This window comes from Microtus pennsylvanicus, chromosome 17 (genome assembly GCF_037038515.1).
Source record: "Microtus pennsylvanicus isolate mMicPen1 chromosome 17, mMicPen1.hap1, whole genome shotgun sequence".
NCBI classification, from domain to species: Eukaryota; Metazoa; Chordata; class Mammalia; order Rodentia; family Cricetidae; genus Microtus; species Microtus pennsylvanicus.
Genome location: NC_134595.1, coordinates 4,471,763 through 4,496,289, shown reverse-complemented (window position 1 = coordinate 4,496,289; position 24,527 = coordinate 4,471,763). Strand labels below are relative to the sequence as shown.

At 42.1% G+C, this 24,527-nt stretch overlaps 1 protein-coding gene across 3 annotated transcripts in view; it reads right to left on the bottom strand.

Moving 5' to 3' along the window:
• Positions 1–1,412: 1,412 nt before the first annotated feature.
• Positions 1,413–24,527, bottom strand: part of Adam23 (ADAM metallopeptidase domain 23) — a 161,999-nt gene continuing 138,884 nt past the window's right edge. The window contains exons 24-26 of one of the 3 annotated variants that reach the window (XM_075952037.1): positions 24,232–24,343; positions 11,982–12,072; positions 1,413–4,744 (exon numbers count right to left, since the gene is read on the bottom strand). In XM_075952037.1, coding sequence (XP_075808152.1) covers positions 4,696–4,744; positions 11,982–12,072; positions 24,232–24,343 — 252 coding nt within the window. In that variant the 3' untranslated portion in view covers positions 1,413–4,695. Of the gene's footprint in view, positions 4,745–11,981; positions 12,073–15,957; positions 16,098–24,231; positions 24,344–24,527 lie in introns of those variants that run through there. The other 2 variants (XM_075952038.1, XM_075952039.1) reach the window with 2 other exon arrangements.

Here is a 24,527-nt window from a genome sequence, read left to right as displayed (position 1 = left end):
CTTTTCAAATGTATCAAAACTCACTTTTGTCAGGAAGCCCCTATACTTGTCTCTTCTTTTCCCTCTTATATATGCTCTCTAATAATTAATTTCTACTTAATGTTTGTCTCTCGGTGATTAACTGAGCAACTAGAAGGTGAGAGTTTTCTCGTGTTTTTTTCATCTTCTAAATTCTTCTCACAAAGCACAGACTTTGGGTGGATGAACGGATAAGAAATCTCTGGCCTTTCATGTTAATCTCAAGATACCTACCTTAAATTTTGAGTTATTCAGAAATTCTATCTTGAGCAAATAGATCATCTACTTAATTGAGCTCTTGTTTAGGAAGTTTTCCGAGTTCCATTTCTGGGTTACTTTTTTTTTTCAGTGCTGCTATCAAGGGAGAATGAACAACTCATTTCAATGTCAGCCCCCAAAACAGGATAACCTAAAGGGCAGTGTATCACAGATTCGGATCATTCCTTTAAAGTCTACTATACATGGCACCATGCGTACCTTCTTAAGCATGTCATCTGTGCTGTTTAACTGTTTCTGCATTTCCTTCATTACATGAAGTTACACAGAAACCAAAGAATAAGAGACAATGGACACAAAATCTTGAGACAATCATTCCGACTTGGTAGACGGGGAAACTTTAAGATGACTAAGGGGAAGAGGAGAGTCAGTTAGACTCAAAAAGCCAATGGGTGAGGTCATGAGGTCAGCAGCATGCAGGCTCACTACTGAGTCTATAAAGTATCCTTCAGAAATAAAGAAGGCTTCTAGACTCTGGTGAGGAAAGGAGGGAAACCAGCAGCTGTGTGTGCCTGTGCTATATCACACAGATAAACAAGGCACAGCTGGACACAGGGAAGAGCTATTGAAGATGTTCACCAGGAAGGATGTAAGTTGGTCGCTAATTTTATATGAGCTGTCAAGGTAACTTACTTTAAGTATGTCTGATAATGTAATGTACATAACCTTTTCCTCCTTCGTCCTCCTTTAATCTCCTCCCACCTCCTCCTCTCTCTCCTGCTCTCCCCCTCACCCCCGTGTGTGTGTACACATACGCACCTTCATTGTTAATTTGGTACCAAATCAAATTGTGGATGTTACTGTTAGCCATCAACTCTTTAAACTCAGATGACAAGACACTAAAAACACAAAATAAAATCAATAGTGGTATGAGTCTCACTATTTTCTTCTTGCTTTCTGATCATATGAGGCAAAAAACTTCTAGTGACCCCCCAAAAGTTCTAATCCATTAACCAGAGATTTTATTTTGCTCCATTGACTGCCTTGATTTTCATTGAGCCTTTGATTGAGACTGCTAAATCCCAGATGATATCAGGCAGGTGGCCACTTAGCCAATTATGCAAGAAAACACAAAGACAAGAGTTAAGAAAAACCAAACAAGGCACAAAACTACAACATTCTACATTAATAAAAGTTTTAATGTACACTCAACTAAAAGATGCATATAAGGATGACGGAATCTCCGTTCACAGGCAGCTAACAAGATTAGAATTTATCAAACAAAAGTCCAGGTTGTGCATTTAAAGATTACAAACTATTAAAATTGAAGGGGAAAAAAATAAAGTTAACAATGGAAGCATTAATGACCTTAAAATGGGATGGGATGATTAAAGAAAGAATTCAAGTATTGTTGTAAAGTTTTTCAGACATCATCTCTGAAAAGCTGTGCATTTCCCATCTTTGCATAGTGAAAACAAAAGACAGCACGTCACTTGGCAAAATGCCACAGCTCTATGGGATTCGTGTTTCAAACATGCACCTATGTGTACTGCTCACTTAGCCGGGAGGAGTAGCTCTAATTCAGTGGGCTCATGCACTACCCCAAGTGAGCAATGACGTTAGCGTACACCTCCTCGTCCAGGTGTCATTCATTACCGCAGCAAAAGAATAGCAAGTGAAATGGGAACTCGGTCTTCACTGAACAGTCTTGTTGGGTAACATTACACAGTGGCCAGCTTGTGGTCTGAATTCGAATGGATAAGAAGGAGTATTCACACCACGAGTAAATGGCATGGGCGAGAGAAAAGGTAGCGAAGGGTTTGAAACTTCATAACCTAACACCACTGAACATGACGCCAACCCACTGCGTACAGTATGACTGCACTCCCCTTCACGTCCGTGCACACGTAGCCTAACACTTGTGCAGTTTACACACACAAATAATTTAACATTGGAGCACAGGTTTGCCTACCTAGGAAACTGTCAGTGTGACCAAAAGGTACACTGACATTTGTCATATGTACATAATATTTGGGGACCACTGTGGTCTGATTTAAAACACAGTAACATCGCACATTTACAATGTTGTTTGTGAAGTGCTCAGAAGTTAGCAATAGAGCTCTGTTTTCTAACTGGCATGGTTTCGTGTCCAATAAAGTCACACGGTGCCTCGGAAATCGTGAAATGAGGAGTGTGCGTGTCAGCTGCTTGGAGTAAGTGGACCCCTTGACAATGCAACAACAGGGAGCGACGCCAAGTTACCTGAATTGTCTCCAACCTTCCTCCAAGCTGAGCCACTGCCTTTCCATAAAGGGGTACAACCTGTGTCTTATAAAACCAGGAATAAGGCCAATAAACCTTATAGATAGCCCTGTTGTTGCTTTATGAGCAAACAGCAAGTTCAAGCAAGAGACTGCATACCTGCATAGCACCTGATTCCCAGAAAGCCACCCGAGGGTTCAGATGTTAGGTTATGGTCTGGGGTAGTATACAGCAATCAAGATGTCTGCGCTGCGAGTGTGAAACTTCAATAACTAAAGATATCTGTGAGGGAGGAGGGGAAACTCCAGCTCTAAGCAGCCCGTTTTCAGGAAATCCTCCCTTCTAGTCAAGAAAAAAGTAAAACTCGCTGCATGAGTTTTGTTGGAAAGGGGTTTAGAGCTAAGTGCAGATCTTGGGGGTTTAAATTTTAGATGGGGTTCACTGAGGCCATCCTGTACAAGTCTGAAGATCTAAAACAAAGATGGCAGAGAATTTCGTCAGTAACTTGTTGCCCTAACACTTCAATGGAAGCTATCCTGGCTCTACGTTAAAGAAGGAATGGGTGAAGAAGGAAAGGTGAGGCAAATCCAGAGTCTCAGGATGCCAAGATTCTTTCTCCCAGCTACTGGAGGGAAAAAAGATTGTGGGTTCATATGTGCTGGAACCCCATTACAGTCCTCCAGAGTCCACAGGCCAGATAAACAGAGGGCCAAGCGAGCTCCTGAGATCACCAAGCCGAGTGACCAGAAGGCTACCCGCTACTCTGCCCCTTCGCACTGGCGTTCTGAGGCAGGAAGATGAAGCATAAATGAAATTTGACAAAAATATATAGGAACAGAATGGAAAGCTTAACTTTTCTCCAAGCTTTCAACATTTAAAAATTATTAATTTTTATTTAAGGCTTTAAGTTTCTCCTCCTTTCACATTTAAGACAGGGAAAGAGAACTGGCTAAACCAAAAACTAAAATCATGAGCTTGGCACTTTTGTGATTCATTTGAGAAGGGTCTCTGTTTTCTTACATTATATACATGTGCTTATGATGACATCAAAAATTTTAGACTAATCAGAACATATATACTCACATTTACATAATTTTTGTGTTCTGGATATGGGTTGTTTTGTGTCCTCTGCTTTTTTTTTCTTAATTTTGGTTTCAAGCATAATTGCTTTGTTTTGTGCCCAAACTCCCTGTATCTGGGGCTACGTCTGTTTTGTTAAGCAAGCCCAACAATCATTGGACATGTTATAAGAGAGGACAGAGAAAAATGAAGGAAAGAAAATGAGAGAAAAGAAAGAAAAAGAGGACGCGGAGCAAGCAACAACTCATGTAGGGAGAATCTTCGCAAGGAAAACATTCCAATATCGACAAGAGAAAATGGCATGTCAAAATCTCCTATTTCCATATTTACATTTACAAAAGAACTATACAACAGCATTGTTCAAATTCCAGATCCTATTTCCAGCGGATGCTTGGTCTAGCGGAGAAAATGATGGGGAAAGGGAATTCAGCAAGAGTGTAGTCTGGCTCAGTGCTGCCGTGGGTTGGTCTGGAGTAGGAGGAACATGGAGGTGAGGGGAAGGGATGGGGCGGGGGCGGGTGGAGAGGATATGGAAGGGGGATAGGGGGAGGAGGTGTTATCCAGGCCTAGGCAACTTGCGTGTGTTCATCTGTCATCTTCCCCTTAGGACTTCCACTGTAGGTTTTGCTGAAGATCGGCTTGCTAGCTTGGTGTGATAAATGCCATGCAGTTTTTTTATCCTTTCCAAAATTGGATCTTCATGCCACTGGAGTTTGTCTTGGATAGTAAAGGGGAAAATCATGCCAAATCACTTAGAAGATATTAAGTGTCAGCAGGCTAAAGGGGAAATCATTTGCTTTGTGTTCTTTATTGCACTTTGCTGTTCTTCCTTTCTCCTTTAGTTAGAAAGAAAAAAATAGAGGATTCTAAACAGTTTTTTTTAGTGACATGGTCTTTAGCCCCCTCCCCTTTATTGACAGGTGACAGGAGGGTTTACTTGAAGTTATTTCAAAAAGGGACAGTTGTCTTGTACCCCATCCCCATTTCCACATTTAAGTTCTGTAGTTATTACCACCCAATGGTCTTGTTTCCAGACTTCAGAGTTCCGGCAGCATGGCTGAAAACCCATCACACCCAGAACCCAACAGTACAAGGTGGCCTTCCTCCAGTGTGGCTGACTCAGATGGGGCCTTGCTGAGTAGGATCGAACCTCCTCTTCTTGACGTTTCTTCCAGAGTACATTAAAAGAAGATTCGGGAAAAGGGAAAGAAAGGCCACAATATTAATCAGATGAGGTTGAGGGGTAACGGATGGCAACAACAATGGTGCTAGTTCCAGCGCAGAGTAACCAGCTCACAAGGAGGCAGTCTCCAAAGTAACCCAGAACATGGAAGAGCTAATGTGCTGGAATGGTTTCCTGCTTCCCCACAAGATGACAAACTTCAGGGAGGAGTAAGAGAAACTTCAGATTATTCATTTTCAATCACAAATCGGACTGATTCCAGAAGTAAATGCCATTGCTAATTGATCAGAAGAAAAGCACTACAGGACAGCCCCTTCAGGGCTTCCTCCCGAGGGAACTAAGAACAACCCAGAAGGTCCTGGAGTTCTGTAGCAATGGAAGGCTCTTACATAGGCGGCAAAAACAAAAACAAAAGCCTTGCTGTGCCTGGTTATTTCTGCCTTGGGTGTGTGAGGTGGTACTCCACTATGGAACAAGCACTTTTAATGGCAGACAGAGTGCACGGGGAGGTGGTACACTCAGGAGAATGAACACAGGCTGGGTTAGCCAAGCAAATGCAGCAGCTAAGCTCTGCCGAGAGGAGCAAGTTCAAATGCCTTGCTCACAGTGTCCAGTCTCCTAGAAAGTAACTCCTGTGCAGAAAGAGAGAGAGAGAGAGAGAGAGAGAGAGAGAGAGAGAGAGAACCAGCAAGACACAACAAGGCAACAACATGAGTTGACTATAACCTCCCCATGGTCTGGCTTCATGTGGGGCATCAAGCAAGGGGCTCATGCATTAGTCTGCAGACTGGCGGGTGCGACACTGCCACCACCAAGGCACCATGCAAAACTGGAGACTGAGGAGCCCTCTGCTGCCTCATTCCCACGCCCACATACTCGGGGCCAGCTGGATGCCTTCACAGGCCCTAAGCACCAAAACAATGCAGCAGACTCCTCCTCACCCACGTCCTTCCAAACAAAACACAACCAAAGCTTGAAGCAGGCAGAAAAGTGCCTGCGAAGTTCCTGTCTTTCCCAGAAGATCCACCTGGCTGCTTCTCTTCCAAAATATCAAGCATTGCCATCTGCGACAAAAATATCCCTTTTCTTTTTTCTGAAACTGCCATTGAAAAGTTTTTCATGAAAGCTTGGGCATGTTGTACTCTGGCTTAAGGACTTAATTCACTGCTGTAAACACTGTTTGCATTAGGGTTGCTGACTTTTCTTACCACCCAGTCCTCTGTGAAGTCAACTATCTTGATTGAGCACAGGCATTGCTGACTGCACTGGAAGCATAGGTAAGAATGCAGGGGGCATCTCTAAAGTGTGTCTGCCACCAAAGGAACTCTGTGGAGCTCGGGACCTGCATCTGCCATCGAGGCTCGAGGCTCATGCTCTCTGAGAAGATGTTTAAGAGAGGTAATTCCTACTAAAGACTCAGGGAAGAGAAACACCAACTGCCTGACCTTGAGAAATTCCCCCAGAGGACCAGAGACCCTACCCAAGTCAGCTGTCCGTTGATGGAACTCAGAAGAACCATCAAATGTCAACCCAGAGGAGAGAACAAACCCAGCTAGCACTGAACAGGACGTGACCTCACTACCCAACTCAGAATTCTTTCATTCAAATGCAGCTACCGTTCAAGGTCAGAACAACTAGGCAGCCTGTTTTTAAGGAAAGATCTAAAATTCTCGTTCAGCCTATCACCCAGGAAACTTTAGTGTCCAAAAGTGTGTGTTCCTCTTAAATGTCAGTTTTTGAAGCTTAGATTGCACTCTTCCCATAGAACAACAGTCTACAGGGTTACCAGGATCTTGGGCCAGACTAAGGAGTCGTTACCCTATAGAGCCCTATGTTCCCACTGAGCAGTAATAACAGCAGACTGGAGAAGTCCCAACAGTGGAGAAAGCAAGCTGCAGCCCAGGGGAGCGGGAAACCAGAGATGAGGAGAGAAAGAACCCTGTAAGCCCTCTGTGAGGTTCCTTCACAGTTAAGCCATACATCCACTAGGGGCCACTGTACATTCAACACTGCCTGTCCTGGACTTTATACATGTTCAGAAGGCGCTTTCTGTTGAGCTTTAGTGTGAAAGTGAATACTATAATACATGGGTCCTTGCTGGCTCCCTTTCCAAATTGTTTTGTCTGAATGCCCTCTGCTCACTGAATTTCGAAGGTAATTTTGCTATTACAAGCAGAAAGGTATTTCTGGACCATCATAAAATATCAACACCATTCCTTAGGATTACCATAACAACATTTTTACCATTTTTTTGTACTTGTGGTAAATCTAAGTTTTTGCCTAAATGCATGTAATTATATACATCCACATGACATTAAAACCTCTAGGTAACAAAAGATGGGTCCTCTGACAAGAATGGAGAGTTATCTACTACTACAACCTTTAACAGAATGATGTGGGAATGTTGTGCCTGAACGCATGTAAGTGCGTTCATTCATACCCAATGCCCTGGGATTGAGGAAGCGAGCACCAGCTCTGCCGGAACTGGAGTTTTAGACAGTTGCAAGCTACCATGTGGGAACCAAACCCCAGTCCTCTGCAAGAACACCTAGTGTTCTTCACTGCCAACCCATCTCTAGCCACTTATTGTCACATTCTTTATCTGAGTCCCCATGCCCATCAACAAAGACCCACTAACACACACTTAACCTCTAGGCCACCTTGCATTGAGCTCATTTCCTTGGGAGTTTGAGTCAGGAAAGTCATGCATGTTCCTGGTTGGCCTGGCATCATGGTGACGGATGAAGAATAAAGGGTCTAATCCAAGGGCTTGGACAACAAAACAATGTGGCTATGCACTTGAGTATGACATGGAATTTAGAAATGAAAGCAACAATTTAGTTATTCTGCTCATAGGGAAACTGGATAAAATTTATTCCACTTCCTAACTTCAAGAAAATTAAAATAATTCCCTTCCCCATTGAGATTCAGTTATTTTTCTGGCTATAGCCTTTCAACTGTCATTTTAGAAGAGGACCAATTATGACAATCTTTTATTTGGATAAGAAATGAAATACAATGGAGCCCAGGCTAACAAAAAAAAAATGGTTTCGAGCTAAGAGAGAGTGCTAATGCAAATGCTTTCTCAGAGAGAGAGAGAGACAGAGAGACAGAGAGACAGAGAGCGAGAGAGAGAGGAGAGCCACCTGCAATAATCACAGGCTGATAAAGGAACATCTCAGCAAGAACTGCCCTAAGAGGGCATATAACTGCCCACACAGTCTCTGCTGGCAATGGCGGAAACCCGTTTGCCATTGGGACCTATGGAGATCAGGTGGGATAGTGGGGCAAGTGATACTTTTCCAATATGAAGACACTATAACATGGTGGAACAGCCCACTCTCACTCTGGCATCAACGCCAGCAAATTACTTCACTGTCAGCTTCATGTCCTTCTCTTGCCCTGCCAAGAACTTTGTTTTCCCCATAGCTATTACTTGAAATATTGGTAAATATTGTGCGCATGGGCTCACATCTACATCCTTGGGTTCAAACTTTGGGTGCCGTGCTGACTAGGCGACAACAGCCAACTCGACATAGCTCAAGTCACGGAGAGGGATGAGCTGCAACTGAGGCACGCCTGTAGGCCATCTTAATTAGTGCTCGATGGGGGAGGGGCCAGCCCATTGTAGGTGGGGCATCCCCTGGCTGGTGGACCTGGGTTCTATAAGAAGGCAGGCTGAGAAGCAAGCCAGTAAGCAGGACTCCTCCTCCATGGCCTCGGTATTAGCTCCTGCCTCCAGGTTCCTTCCCTGTTTTAATTCCTGTTCTGGCTTCCTTCGGTGATAGACTATAATACAGAAGTGTAAGACTAACAAACCCTCTCCTCCCCAAGTTATTTTCTGGTCATGGTGTTTCATTGCAGCAGTAGTAACCCTAACTAAAACAGGGGGGTTGCATAAGTAGTTTTCTTCAATGTAATAATAGCAGCACAGATTACTTTTTAATGCATGTGCAAAATCTAGTTCCATTTTCCCTAAGCTTTGGGGAAGATGATACTAAAACAATCTATCATCTATTTTATCTGTTCAAATGTCCAGTAGAAGCCAGTTACTCTAGTAGTTTGGGTATCATTATTATTCAGTATGAATTAGGGTCCAGGGGCCCGAGAGTCAACCAGGTCAGAGGTGGTGACTCCCTCACCACAGCTCACAACCTCATTCTGTAGACGAAGAGGAAAAGGATGGAGCCAGGAAAAAGAAGTGCAGATGCAGGAAGAAGCAGGCAGGTTGGTGTGTCAAAGCCTACATTTGTTTTCCACAAAATGCCTCAGAATTAACCACAAGATTCTCAACACCTGGAAACTTAGCCAGTCAGTCATGCCTTAGTACCCTCCAGACCTCAAAACGGAGTCTGAATTTACCCAACATTACCGCATGCCTATTTGACATTACAAATATATCTGAATTCATAAATGTCATAACAAGAACCCCAACAAAGAGTACTCTTTTCTTTTTTGGGGAATTCTACAACTTTGCATGTGGAAGGCCTGTGGACATTAACCAAAGGTTTCAGACTCTATGATCTAAAAAGAAGCAACCTAAATTTGTGCTAATTTCAGATCACAATACATCTGATATATTTGCATAACGTTAAGAACATAAAGTGCACCCCCTCATCCACATCCTCCCAAAGTCCTGTGGTTCTCCCAAAGTCTAACTCACAGGTGTGCTGTGAGGAAAGAATCAGTGAGACAATGGTGAGGGGAAGCGAAGTTGTGTCTCTTGCCTGTCTCCATATGCCTGTGCAGGTAAAGGGTGGTTGTGACTCTCCTCCACATCTAACCTACTCAGCAAATCACACCTAAGCGGAGGTGACAGCAGGGAAAAGTGCTATCTCCTGATCAATCACACCTGTTTACCCACCCTCAAAGGTTTCCGGCAGCTTTGCTCTCTCCTCTCCCAGGAATAATGCCCCCATTTCAGGAAGGATTTCCAACAGCGCTATCTAGAACAATCTTCTTTACCAGCCATTTCCAATTTCTGCTTCTAAAGGAAACTTTTTATTTACACTGAACTCAGTGACACTCTGAAAGGCTTCCAACTCAGTACTTCAAATTATCTCTAATCGTCTTCAAAACTGTCCAAGTGGTGGGAAAACTTGAGCATGATTGCTAAGCACAGACAGCCTTCCAATGTGAGGTAGGAATAACAACTCCCAGCTCGATACAAACTACCAGGCCTTGGTAAGATCTAAAGTAAACAGCGTGGCAACTCGTAGCACGGAGTACAAGAGCGTCTCCAAATTCCAGTTCCAGAAGTTAAACAAAGGAGAAGTTAAAGCTTTGAGAAACATTCTTGGCCTGCTGTCCCCAAGGCATCAAAGTATTTAGAGCACATTTTGTGCAGGATTGTGCCTTTCTACACTTTATCAGAAGTGACAGCAGAAATCAGAAGGGGCTTTAACGGGGCTCCCCCTGAAGTGTCCCTGTACCACAGTCCCCACACAAAGTTGGCCGAGCCGGGTTTGAGCCTTGCTTGGTTGACAGTGACAACCCCTCACCCTGTGTCCTGCTCTTCCAGTGACTGCACAGCTCTCTTAGACAGGAATCGTTCGCACAGAGCCCAACCCACAAATCCACACAGTGATAAAGGCTTCTCCCCAGGACATGCGGTTCAAGCTGAGAGCCAGCCAGGCTGCTGTTTGAGGTCCTGCTACAGAACAATGCGCTCTCCTCAAGAACAGAAACTGCATCTGGCAACGCATGGCTTTGGGTGGCCATGAAGCGCAGGAGACAGTTTCTTGGGCCTTTGAAATGAATGCTTCTTAAAGCCAAGGAGGTGCACACCACAGAATGAGCCGACTTTCTTTTCTGGAGGCGTATGTAATTTTTTAAAAGGAACCATTATAAATAGAATGCACAATTTCTATAATATATAGTGACGTTTTCCCAGTAGTGGGGCACTAAGAAAAGTTTTCCCCTGCAATGGGGAAAATCCAAAGAAAAACACACCACTTCTGAGATTCCCCTTATGTGATCCAGGATGGACAATGGTCTAAAATGAGAAGAAATCCAAATATGAGGGGCCTGTTCAGTTGGCGTGTTTCTGCCAGCATGCTGATGAGAAACGTGCTATTTCACTAAGTGCAACTTTCTAGACAGCTGTGTAGAAACCAAGCTCCATTCGATAAACATTCCAAGTAGAAGCCCCTCAAATGCTATGGACTTATTCATTAAATCTTAACACCATAACAAATTAGCAGAAAAGGTTCATTTATTTTGATTATATCTTGGTATCTTCTCTTTCATAATCAACTTCTAATAATAATATTTTAACTGTTTTAATTAGGCCACTACACGTTCCTTCCAAACAAAGCTTCTTCCATTGAGTGGTTGGATGGAAGCAAAATAGGGGCTTTGGTTTGACTGCAGGTTTTATTTCCCACTTAAACTCATCCCGAACAATCTGGATGAAACTTAATTTATGAAGGAGGCTATACGGCAGAGGAAGGCTTACCTACAAATAATAAAACCAAGTCACCAGAGATCAAAACGTATGCAAGTGATTCTCTGTTAAATCTGAGATTCAAAATATCCAGAATAGATAAATCATAAATAGGTTTAAAAACGTTAAACACAATAGGGTTTGTCTGTGATTATCCAGTATGGTCTACTTTAATAATCTTGCTTATCAATATGCAATCCAAATTAAAAGTTATTATGAAAGCATAGCAGGGCACTCAGCCATGTAAATGTTACAGTAAAGGCCACAAAGCCATTGCTTTCAAATTCTGTTGGTTAGAGAAATAATAAAAGTATTTTTCAAGTATTTGTAAGTAAATAATGAAGGTCTTCAAATTACAAAGTTGCATATGAGGTGATGGCCAAGGTTGTAGCTAACCCCCGTGGACTAGAATCAGTGTCCAGCAGAAACAATTAGGAATTTATGTGTATTTATGTCCAATATGTCTCCCTGGTTACCTAACTGTACCCAAAAGCACTCCCAGAGACTTGCTCCCACAAGCAAGAATGTCTCCTACTTAAGTGCTCTGGCTTCACATTCAAGTGACCACCGTCCATTGCCTATGCTTCCCTGTCTGCCTGCGGATGGCATTTGAAGCTCATGTCCTTCCTTTCCAACCCACTGCTGGGTAGAAGCACATTCTTTTTGTGGTTGTGCTCTTAACAACAAAGTCTCGTAGCAGGAACTCAAAACCAGGTTATGTAAGCAGAAAAGAGAGGTGCCCGAGCCACGGAGAAAAAGACATGCGGCATTGCTTACTTAAATCCCCAGCCTGTGCCCCCAAGGACAATAGCTGCTACCAGGATGGCACCAGCGATGGAGCCTATTATGAGATTGGTGGCACTAGGACCTGTGACAAAGGATCATGGGAAGAAAGTCATGTGAGCCAACTACTTTTATTACCACAAGGGAAAGGCAGGTGAGCAGCTTCAGGAACTAAAACCCTGCTGTGCAAGGCCCCTAAATGTGCTTGTTCATTGCTTTCTTGTGTTAGCTTTAGTCCCATGCCGGATGCCTCCATCAGTGATTGGTTGGCCTTTGAATCTACCCTTTCCTTGCCATTAATGGTAAATTCATGTTCCTGAAAACCTGAAACAGAGCAGCCCCATCTGCTTTCAGGGCACATGTGTTGTCTTTTCCTCCTCTTCCCCCATATCATAAATCAAACAGGTTTGTGCAAATAAAGAACACGGCTCCATTAGCACGGGCTCCAGCTGATTGTCAAATACAGGAGATAAATGATCCTGTGACCATGCTTCTCCAACCAAGAAGACAACCAACACAGCACATTCTTGATGTTTTTTTTTTTGTTGTTCTATACTAGGAGACAGGGAGAATTTAGTCAGAAAAGGTCAACCAATAAAGAATTGGCTTTGAAATTTTGTCCTCAGATATTTCTTTCTGGTTCTTCAGTGTTAAATCCCCCAAATAGGCTTGCGGTTACAGGAGACCTAAAATTTATAAAAGTAATCTCTAGGAAACAGAGGAGGGGAAAGACTTCGTTATATTCCATTTGAGAATATCTTTTAAATTTTCATTTCTCACTGAGAAATCTGAAATGTGGCAACATATTTAAAAAGTGGAGAAGATGTCAAAGACAACAACATAGTGAAGAGACCACCATTGATAGTTGGTAGAAATTACAGTAACTCCACTCTTCTCCTACATCCATCCCTTAAAGATCGAAACAAAGTTATACATAGTTTACATGTTTAAACTAAGAATGAAATTTCACATCCTCCAGGATCTACTATGCAAACACACAGCAGTGCCCCCAATATTCAAATACCTTCAAGTGCTAGCAACATATACCTGCCCGCAAGTCACAAACTAGCCAATTTTGCTGGTTTTCCTAAAACCCTTAGGTTTATTACAGACATTCATCGCCAGACAGAAGAATCTTTTTTTCTCCTCACAGTAGTGGACACCGTTGGTGACGTCATCACAGCTGTGATGGCTCTGCCCAGAAACCACGCAGAACTAGAGGTGGGATTGGCTGTGTAGAGGGTGGTACAACAGAGGTGCAAGATGAGGTCTTCTTTGGCTCCTGGGTTCTGACATGCTCTTAAATCACAGAGGGTCTATAAATCCTGAATCTCAGTGGCCTTTGGAAACAGACTGAGGATAATGAATAACAGCAATGAGAATGATAAATGCCTTTGAGAGACTGTATAGTGAGCACCAACTCCACTCATATTTGACATATCTCACTGATTCCTCACCAAGGAACATGTGAGGCAGGGATGCGGGACATCCTGACTTCAAGACTTGTGTTAGAAATCAAGGGTCAGCAGACCGGAGCCCGCAGATCAAATTTGTCCTCACTATCTGTTAGGGCAAAGACATTTTGCTGTAGCAAAGCCATGCTTTTTTTAAACCTATATACTGACTATGGCTGCTTTTAGCAGCAACGTTGAATGGTTGTGATGGATACCTTGCAGCTAGGAAGACAAAACTATGGACACCTGGCCCATCACAGAAAGCTGGTGAATTACAGCTCTGATGAAACTTCACTCTACTTCCCACATTTCCTTCCACTTCTCCACGGTGCAATCTGCAGAAATCGCTTTTTCAAAAGTTGTCATAGTACCATGGATGCACCTACACTTAAGTCAGCTTGCATTCTGTTGGCTCAGAAAACAGGTTGAAATCAAATTCAATACAGAATCCACGAGAAGTGATTCCTGGTGTACAGCTCTAAACTAAGGAGTAGAAATTTAGAAGTTAAATCTGCCCCTGGAAGCCTTATTGATTAAGTGAACATTGCACTATCAACTAATCCAGGAAGTATTAAAACTATGTTGTACTATATGGTTCTATTTCTTAAAAAAATATTACTTATCAATTACAAATAAATGGAACTTGAAGGGGGAAAGTCAGTAAGCCACTAGAGAAAACGTTCATGAAACAAGAACAACATAATTTGTTTTTATGGAAAACAGCGTACACTTACACACTTACCTGTCACAAGCATGAATAGCAACAAATTAGCCACACTGGAAAGGATGGATGGGAACAATGCTGGCCACAGGGCTGTTTACAACAGAGGTTTGTTTTTTGGTGTGTGTGTGGTCCGGGGTTCCTATCCATCTCTAAGGCTTGAAGCATGACCAGAATTTACTGCTTTGGCTGTATCGGAAGGCACTGAAACTGTAGCCATTAAGCATCAATTGAGAGGATCTTTTGAAAACTACCTTTCTTCTTAGAAGAATTTCACATAAATTTCCGTGCCTAGAATTTGGCCTTGGGATAGGAACATTTAGCCAACAGTCACAAGGTGCATCTTGCAGGAACAAGATCTTGTAGTCAAACATATTAGCACTGCCAAATGCTTCATTTTCTCACAGATAAAAGGAAGTACAAGCCCCTTTCAAGTGTTCCTACCTCTCTTCTGATCTAACTAGCTTCACAGACTATATTGATGGAACATGAGTTAAAGGGCATAGGGCTAAGCTGGGCATAAGGGATCATATCTGCAATCCCAGCACTTAGGAATTCTGAGGCAGAAGGATTGCTGCAAAGTCAAGGCTAGCCTTGGCTACACAGTAAGTTCCAGATGAGTAAAGCAGTTGAGACAAGACTCTGTCTCAATATCATTTTGGGAAGACCCAAGGCTGGCCATGCCTCCAACTACAGTAGAACAGCTTTGTGTGTAGCCTACACACCTGCTCCCCTCCTATTGCTATCTTGTGCCCAAATTGCCTGATGTAAGGAGAGCTGATGTGTCCCCAACTAGTGCAACTGAGGGCTGTGCTGACAGTGGCCATGCACACTCTTTGGGCTAAGTCAAGGATAGCCGGTGTCTCTTTGAGACTCTGATAATTCATTCTTTGGCCACTAGAAAGTCCTAGCAGAACCCCAGTACACAGAAACACAATGTTTGAAGGGTGACTCCTGCGGTGTGTGTGTAAATGTTCTCTGGGTAATGAAGAGAAACAGGCTTCCTGACAAGCTAGCCAGCACCTAGCAACCTCAGGCATCCGGAGGGTATGGATCAAGGGCAGCGAGAGAGCTAAACTCAAGCCTCAGGAGCATTTAATGGATAAGTGACACATGACACACTGGGTAGACACCGCGTATTTGAAAGACAAACCAAGCAGATGATTTGCAGCTGTTCCCTAAGGTTGTGTTGGTTTGAAATCAATATATTTTCCTTTTTCGTGTTCCTTGCTCCGGTGTTTATGAAAACTTCAAAGTTGAACTATGAACCAACGATATAACAACAAAAAAGAATAAGAAAGCAGTGTCTTTAATATCTTCTTTTGAAAACCTGAGTTGAAGCCCTTTCTATCATTCTAAACAAATAGAAAAGCAGCCAGTGGCTGTCGTTATCACCATCTTTAAAAACTGTGATAGCTGTTGGTATTTCTAACTGTGTGTGTGTATATATATATATATATATATATATTAATTTGAGTGGTAAAGTTAAATTTATTATAATGCTTCTATAAAACTCTCACAGAAAATCATTTTGCCAATTAATAGAAAAAAATAAGATCTGTACAAGTAAGAGAGCAAAGGAAGTTTTAGGCTCTTGCCTTAATTGTGAAAATTGTGAATAAGTACCCCAACATTGTTTTATGCCCCACATTGTTCCAGACAGGAGAAGGTTCTAAAGTGCATGAGAAAATCACAAGACACAAAGACATCCACATCACACCACAGATCACACCAGCACAGGAAATGACCAACAAGACAAAACATGGAAGGGCCAGGGTTCAAGCGTCACCTCATATACCAAGCACCAAAGAAAGACACACGGAAACTCACGAGGGTATGCTTACTCTATGCCCCACCCTGTGCCTCCAAAAATCACCCCCAGGGCCAGAATGGTGCCAGCCACAGCCCCTATGAGCCTGCTTGTGGCCATGTTCACTGTGTGGAGGGAAAACGGAAATTTTTTTTTTAACAGAGGAAATCACACACTGATTTCACTATCATACAAAATAATCTCTCCAGGAAATGCTATGGAAGTTAGCTAAATGTGGACATCTTTGCTTTTCAAGTTTGAAACGGAGACGGACATACACTGGAGAATATATGAAATAATTTTTATCTTCAAACTCTATATACCCTGCTTTAAAGCACAATCCCTTTGAATATTTTTAAGTTCATAAGTAGCCCAATTTGAGTTATAGTTCTTAGCAGTATGAAGTAAAAATTTAATTATATTACAGAAAATCTGTATTTTAATTATAAACTAAACATTAATGCATAATTTTTTCAAACTGCAAAATATGCTTAACATCATCTAAATGAAGAACACATTATCCAATTTTTTGAAAAGACATTTAAAAAAGTAGCTTTGAAATTCTGTGCAATTTTCCTGTGAAATTATTAAAAGGTATATTCAGAATAACAACAAAGTTTGGATTTCAGTCATAGGAAATGGACATTTGGTTCTTTGGCCATAGAGTCTAGCATCTATCTGTGTGCTGAGAGGAAGCCAGCATCTCTGAAAACTGTAGAGGCTGCTGTAGGACCAGCAGACAGTTATCGGTGCACAGCAGAAACACCGTGCACCACCACTTCTGTTCAAAGCTTTCAAGTGTTGGAAAACAGCCCTGGAACAGGTAAACACCCAACACTTTCTCTACAAGACTACTCACATGAAATCAGATAATTGAAATAGGAAGGAATATTATTTAAGGTTGGTTATGTCTGTAAGGGAACTGGTTCACAGACACTCAGCTTTTTGTTTCCACATAAATGAAAGGCAGTGAACGCCGATGACCTTACCAACGGCAACAGTTCCCGTCAACAGGACTGTATTACACAGACTGAATGAACACAGGGGAGCAGAACCAGGAGCGGAGAGTCACAGCCGCACTGTAATGGCTCCTAGTGCTCATGGACCTTTTGGTAAGATATTCTCAACGGAAGAGACCCCTGGATCTCCTCTAAGTTCCCTAAGCCTGTCTAGCATTTCACACTTTTATCACAAGGCAAATAATATAAATAAGAACCTAAGGGTTATTATCTAAACACAACCAGGTATCCTTTAAAAAGTAAAGAGATAGAAGGACAACGAAGAACAGAGAAAATCTAGTGAGAGCTAAGGGGAGGAGAAGGATGCATTAGGTGGTGATCCATGACATGACCACACGAGCCCAAACGAAATGATCCCACTATAGTTCAGAGTTCCAAACTGTGTAGACGGACTTGGAAGGAAAGGTGGTCCAGGTATAAAACTTGTATTTTTTTTTTAAAAAAAGAAAATCATTGATTTCAGAATAATAAATAAACCAATGTGTTAGTTTATAACTTTTTAGGGGAGGATGGTGTGTTTAAATTTTAAGTACTGGCTCTCAGAGCTGAAACACACCAGTCAATCCTGCTTCCCCTCAACTCTTCTATAAGGTAGCTACAATAAATGACAGAAAAAACATTTCCTTCCTCTCCCATAGAATGTGATGCTAAATTAGTACTTGTTAATTTTTAAAATTATAACTACCGCATGAAAGAGGAATAATAATTTTGCAAACTCTCCCATGTTTGCTGTGGTGTAATTCCTCCTTGGAGAAGGGAGAGGATTAGGTGATCCAGTGTGCACGTATTAGAAACCTTATCAGGGAAACAAAAAGAGAAAAAAATGCTGCAGATACTTCAAGCACGTATTCCAGGCCGGCAGATAATAGGCCTTAATCAGTGCTGAGGAAGAACAATTATCCTCAGATTCGTAACAGACAAGTACTCTTAACAAAAGCAAATGAGAAGAGGCCAGGGAAGAGGCTTTCTCGGAGCCCATCTCTTACGTGCTTTTGACGCTCTCAGCCCCTGCACACCGGAAAGATAGAAAGATGCACCAGGTCCCTTGTTATGCTCCCGAACGGGGTTTTACCTCTTTAAATTCAGACTCAATCTGTTTTAAGATCTGTGTGGCAGGGACTGATTGCGTGACCGTCAGGTGGGCAGCATTTCACAGGGTCAAGTTTGAGAACAAACTGCAGCTGTTGTTAACAGCTACAGCGGAAAATTGCAAATATTTTTCCTTGAGCCTTTGGAAGCTCACACGACGTCGCTTTTCTCCATACTCATTAGTTTATTGTGTTTTTGTTCATTATTCCGCTCATTCCTCTTCATCCATTATCCACAAATGCCTGTTTTCCTCCTAGGCTCTATGCTGTATGCACAAAGACACGCTTTTGTTTTCTCCTATGCTCTGACCATGGCACTCTCAAGGCTCACGGCTGATAACATGTTACTGGTTGAGGGAAGCTTGATTTTGTCCCCTCACTGTCTGACACACTTGCTTTTCTTTACAGCGTGCGGGTCGATCACGCTCATTACCTCAATATCTTTGCACGTGTGTGTGCCGTCTGTGGGTTTATTATTTTCAGTCCTGCTTCCTGTTCTCTAGGTTGACTGGTCCTTAAAAAATACAACTTTTAGTAACTGTGTAATATTAAAATGCAAACTATAAATTGTCTCCTTCTATTGAAAAAAAAAAGATTCTTTATTTTGCATGTAGAATTTTTGCACAGAGAAGCAGACTTCACATATTTAAAGGATGCTGCTCACTTAGAAGCTGCGTGTTCCTTTCTTAGAGTTTCCAAAGTAGGAAGGTGCGGAGTTTCACCTATGTGATTCCAGGGGCCAACAGGGGCTAAGAGCTTCCACCCCATGGCAGTACAAAGGCCGTCTGCAGCGAAGCCAGCGGCAGCGAAGCTTTCGGCAGCGAAGCCGGCGGCGGCAGCGAAGCCAGCCGCAGTGAAGCTGAAGCCGGCGGCAGCGAAGCCAACACTGCTGGTCTCTAGACCACAGTTCCTCCGCCAGGATTTACTTTGCTAAACTGAAGGTTAGAATTAAACACTAAATGCACCCTTTCATTTTGCAGCATAATATTGATATTATAAAAATATTTTATCTTGTTAAAAATTTCAGTTTGTTAGACATAAAATCATATCTCCTTCTCTTTTCCATGAAATACAAAATAAGTTCAATTTTAGTCTCCTGGAAGACATGTCTGGAGGGACAAGGAATAACTTATTTAATGACAAATATTATTTCAACTGACTATAAAGGCACATATTTATAATTCCAGCAGCAGGGGTCTGTGGGTTTTCGGGCAGCCAGAGAACTACATAGCAAAATACCATCTCAAAAGACAAAACAACAACAATAACACCTGAAACACTGCAATTTATGCTATCAACAAAAATACAGAGGCTTTTCTGTATCTATACATAGCCACTAAAATATTTAAAATACAGTAAATCCTTAAGCTTTGGTGAGTGTGTAGTTAATAAGAAAGTGCCTGACATATAATTATACATAATACATCATACTCACATGTGAGAATCGTTTAATGATGTGAGCTACAAAAATCAAAGGCTGGTCATTTGGAAGCCACCTAAAGGCTCCATGCTAAAGCTACAATAAATAATATCTGGTGAATTATAAACATTTAGAAGTCACTGTTTTCAAAATTCTAAACTCTAATAATAGACTGTTTCTTCGGAGCCATAATAAGCACTGCTGGCGAATAATGGATCCTCTAATGGGCTTAATTGCTGCTGGGCTATCGTCATGGCTTCTTCTATTGTGCACAAAGAACAAGCAGAAGGGCTTAGCGTTCTGCCTTAAATGAGGCAGAGGCAGAATAGGCACCAAGGTTAAGCTCATGTGATCACATTTTATTTAATTATCTGTTAACGCTGATAATTAGTTTTCTCATTTGTGATGCAGTGGGTCTGGATGAATTGCCTTTAAGGTCCTTTCTATCTCAATTTGATGACTATGGTCTTCATTAAAGAGTCTGGCCCAAGCTTCTTTCCTAGGAATCCTATCCAGGCCCACAGCAGTGAAAGTGACATAACCCACTTTCTCCTCTTTCTCTTATCACCGTGATGACAGCCATCAAGTGAGAAGAACGCATCATAGCCACAATATGCACTGAGCAAAGTGAACGCAAACTAATAAGAATGAATGGGTACGACTCACCTTCCAGAAGGTAAAATCTCTCTCTCTCTCTCTCTCTCTCTCTCTCTCTCTCTCTCTCTCTCTCTCTCTCTCTCTCTCTGTGTGTGTGTGTGTGTGTGTGTGTGTTTATGGGCACATGGAAATCTGGCTGCACGTTAAGAGTGAGGACATATGTGTGGAGGCCTGAAGTTTGTGTTAGGGGTCTTTCCTAGTCACGTCTCTACCTTAATTTTTGAGGCAGGGTCTCTCACTGAACCTGGAATTTACCATAAAGGTTCTGAACCAGGTCTTCAGGCCAACACTATTCTCAGAGAGCCATCTCCTCAGTCCCTAGAAAGTCCTTTAAACACAATTGTAGGGCATTCTATCCTTGCATAATAAAGGGCAATAATTCCTCTCAGTTATTTCAACACAAACAAGTTGATGTAAGAGTAACTCAAAGGCTTTCTCACATATAATCAATGGCAACATAGGTATGGATGATATGTAATAGTAAATAGTTTTCTGAAAATCCTTTCATAGTATAGATGATGTGTAATAGTAAATAGTTTTCTGAAAATCCTTTCCCAGAGGACTGGAAATATAGCTCAGTGGTAGAACTTGCCAAGTAAGCATGAGACCCTGAGTTCCACTGAAAAGAGAGAAAGGAGGCAGGAAAAAGGACAGCAGGGAGGGAGGAAGGAAATCCTCATCCATATGCCTTGTAGGTCTAGAGATCTTTCTCAACTGTCTGTGGTTTGGGGTCTGGCAGGAATAACCTAACCATGGCACTATGGGTCCTCTGCAGACAGCCTTGGCCAGTTCATGTTTAGATTCTACCCAGTTCGATATGATCTGACTGGAATTGAATTTCAAAATCTCCTATATAAGGAAGTCCATTTCCGACATTCTCAAGTCAGTGGAAAGGGAGCTGAAGAATTTGCCTATTCTAATGTGCTGCAGTTGGGTTCTGTTTATCTCTTATGCCAAGTTCATGATAAAAAGGCAATATTTTCATTATGCTTCTTAGATTTTTCTCCAGGGGAATACAATTACATAGAGATAGGTAGGTTTGTTTTATGCTCTTTGGGTTTAGAGATAATCTCACTAACTAGCCTGGCCTGGAATGCTTACGCATTCCAAGCTGACCTTAAAGTTAAGATCCTTCTGCTTCAGCCTCCCAAGTGTTGAGATTGCAGGCACACATGGTAACAATATTACAGGGAGATTACCCTATGTCTGCCTCTAACACATAGTATTCTGGTATGTTCTTGCTACATCTACCCAGGAGACTTAATTTGTAGATGTGAATGGCTAAGACCGTGTGGATGCTACTCACTATGTATGGCAAGCATCTAGAGAAGGCAGAACAAGTGCAGCCAAACCAATAGGGTGCTGGAAAAGATGACGCAGTAAGTCACCATCAAGGGAAGCCTGGCACCCATGCAGAACTGATAGTTGAATAAGTCTGGTTTATTGCACGGATACACTGACTTTGTACAAAGGAGCATGTGTAAACGAAAGATCAACACTAAATTCCACATTCCTTTTTGTTGTTGTTTTTGTGTTTTGTTTTGTTTTGTTGTTTCCTGGCTGCCCTGGAACTCACTATGTAGTAGAGCAGGACAGTTGCAAACTTGAGCCTCTGTGGCCTCGGCTTCCTGACTGTTGGGATTATGTGGCCATTCTACTTCTTCTGGGAGGGATGGAATATTTACTAAACACCCACTAGGTGCAGAGCACATGGGCCCCTAAAATACAAGAAAGACAAAATATATCTGCCAAACGGGTGAATACCACAGTCAAGGGTACAGCTATACTCTCTTTCAGTATGTTTTAACAGGGATTATAAACACTAAAATTATAAAAATTGACAACAACATTGTAGAATGTTTGATTTCTGTTGTTTCTCATTTTATTAGTGTATTCATTAGCCCCATATTCATATAGAATATGAAAAGATACAAATAGTTAATGGAGCTATTATTTAAATGTTTCTAGATTTATTTTATGTGTGTGTGTTTTGCTTATGTGCACATATGTATATCACATGCTGCCATGGGGTGTTGGGAACTGAACCCAGGTTTTCTGCAAGAACAACAAGTGTTCTTAACCACTGAACTATCTCTCCAGCCCCCAAATAGAGCTATTATTTAATTGTACTAAAATTGTTTGATTTACCTGGACATTTGTTTACAAAATAATTGATTTACATTTACGTTAAATAATGACATTTTTGTCTAATCAAAATTGTTAGAAATTCACACTGACTTCAACCGTTTTATAACCAACTTGCCCCTGTTACTTGCTGCCATCAGTAAAAGGAGAAAAAGGAAACCGTGTGACCAGAGAGTGATCAGTCTGAACGTGCATGCTAATTACCTCTGAGCTGTGGAGCTACAGATAATTTTTACTGTCTTTCATTCCTTTCTTGTATTTTCTAAAATAAATACTTATTTTCTATAATAAACATGCATGATTTGAATTACAAAAAAGGCAGAATATTTTCTTAAACATAGTAAAGATTGCCATCACACAGCGGCAAACATTCTCCCCTCTAGAGAGAGACGTTTGCCTTGTGGCTCCAAGTTTGGCTTTTCTTGGTGAACGAGCAGGTGAAGAGATGGCAAACAGAAACAGTTAATAAAGTCCCACTGCATCTAACACGTGGGCAGGGTCTACAAGAGCTCTGTCGGCACACAAATATGCCTACATGTCAGGGAAGGAAGGAGCACAGGGCGTCTCTGATAGTCACGGCCGCACTCCACAGAGGGGTTGGAGACAGAAGCTCGGTTCTCTATTCAGGGCCTAAGTCTCTGAGGCTAATTTCTGAAGGAGGAGCTAGGAATGCTTTGTTCTAGTTTTAAAGTAACAAAGGACTGCGAAAGTGGAGTAGCTTCGCTGTTAGAAACAGAGGGGAAACAGAAATAGACTGTGCGGGTGTGATAATTATTCTTATAGAATTTCCATATCCTGGGCATGTTAAGCCGAGGAAGGAAGGGTATTTGGATTTGAACACACTCACTGTTATGGGACTCACACACATCCAGCCCCAGCTACGTCTCTTCCGGAGCTTTTGTCTGCGTTGAGGGGCATGTTTTCCTACATGCAGAGTTTAAATGAGCTTTGACAAAAGGAAGGTGATCAACTCAGTGCTAGTCCTGTGTGCATTTTCCTGCTTGTAGGGAGAAAAAGGCATGGCAGATGATTTATAGGATACCATAAGCAGCCGCATCGAGAGAAGCTGCTGTACAACGCCGTGGTCAAATGTCAAAACTGCTACAAGCAATTGTTTGCTTTCTTGGGTACCAGAGGCTTAGATGCCACGTGAAACTTATCATAACTGGCAGCTTTTCAAGATCGAACTGAGGGGGGAAGGGGAAATAATGAGAAAATGACTGTCATATTCATTTTTACATAGGCAATACTATACAATAATGTAATCGAAGCAAGCACACTCCCAGGTTGGCCTCTGGTTGCCTGGGTAACGGGTATGTCACCTGACCTCAGGGCCTGAGCATTCTCATCTTCAGATCACGTGGTGACTATGAACTGCCACAGACTCATTATGCTAAATTCTAATCTCGCTCTTCTCCTAGTGCCTCCTTAGAACAAAGCTGCGGCCTTTTTTTTTACGTCTCCTTTGAAAAACCGAAGCTATCTGAAGAACTGATTCTTTTGCCGAATCAAAAGAATTTGTTAGAATGGGGCATAAAGGGCTACAACTTTCCTCGGCAGAGAATGCGATATTGAGGAAAGATAAAAAAAGTCTCATGTCAGCTCCCAAACTGCAGCTATTTGAAAATGGAACGGCTTGTAAAATGATTAGCCTTTGTGGAAGCAGGGGAAGTAGAAGCCTAAAGGACAGAGAAGAAACCAGCATTAAAGGACGTCAGTATATTTGTCTCTTCCTAATTCAGTTCTAGGTTAAGAGGTAATTTAAATATGCCCCAGAAAATAGGACACACAGAGAACTGTGCGTCTTTACGGCAAAGCGATGTGTTCTGCCGTGCCTCCTTCCACAGCCGCGGCAGCATGAACCTGGTGCAGTGGGGGAAGTGCAGGCGAACGCAGCCTGCAGTGAGATAAAAACCGAAATCACACAAACCCTTAGGTCCTTCGTCCTTCGGGGGGTTGGGGTTCCGAACCGGATCCCGGATGCTACAGTCTGTGCCTGCCCAAGTGAAGTCACAGATGCAGGTGGCTTCGTTACTACACACCTGGGGAGGAAAGAGAAGAGATGCAGTAGTGTGCATCACCGAAGCGGCAGGGTGCTAAAGGGATCTCTCAAAGTCATTTAGAAGGCTTTGAGGCCTGGGTTCATGGCTCAAATTACTTATTTTTTTCCTGATAATTATAGAAAAAAATAATGATTAAGATGAAGAAAGCTTTTTAAACTTGTAT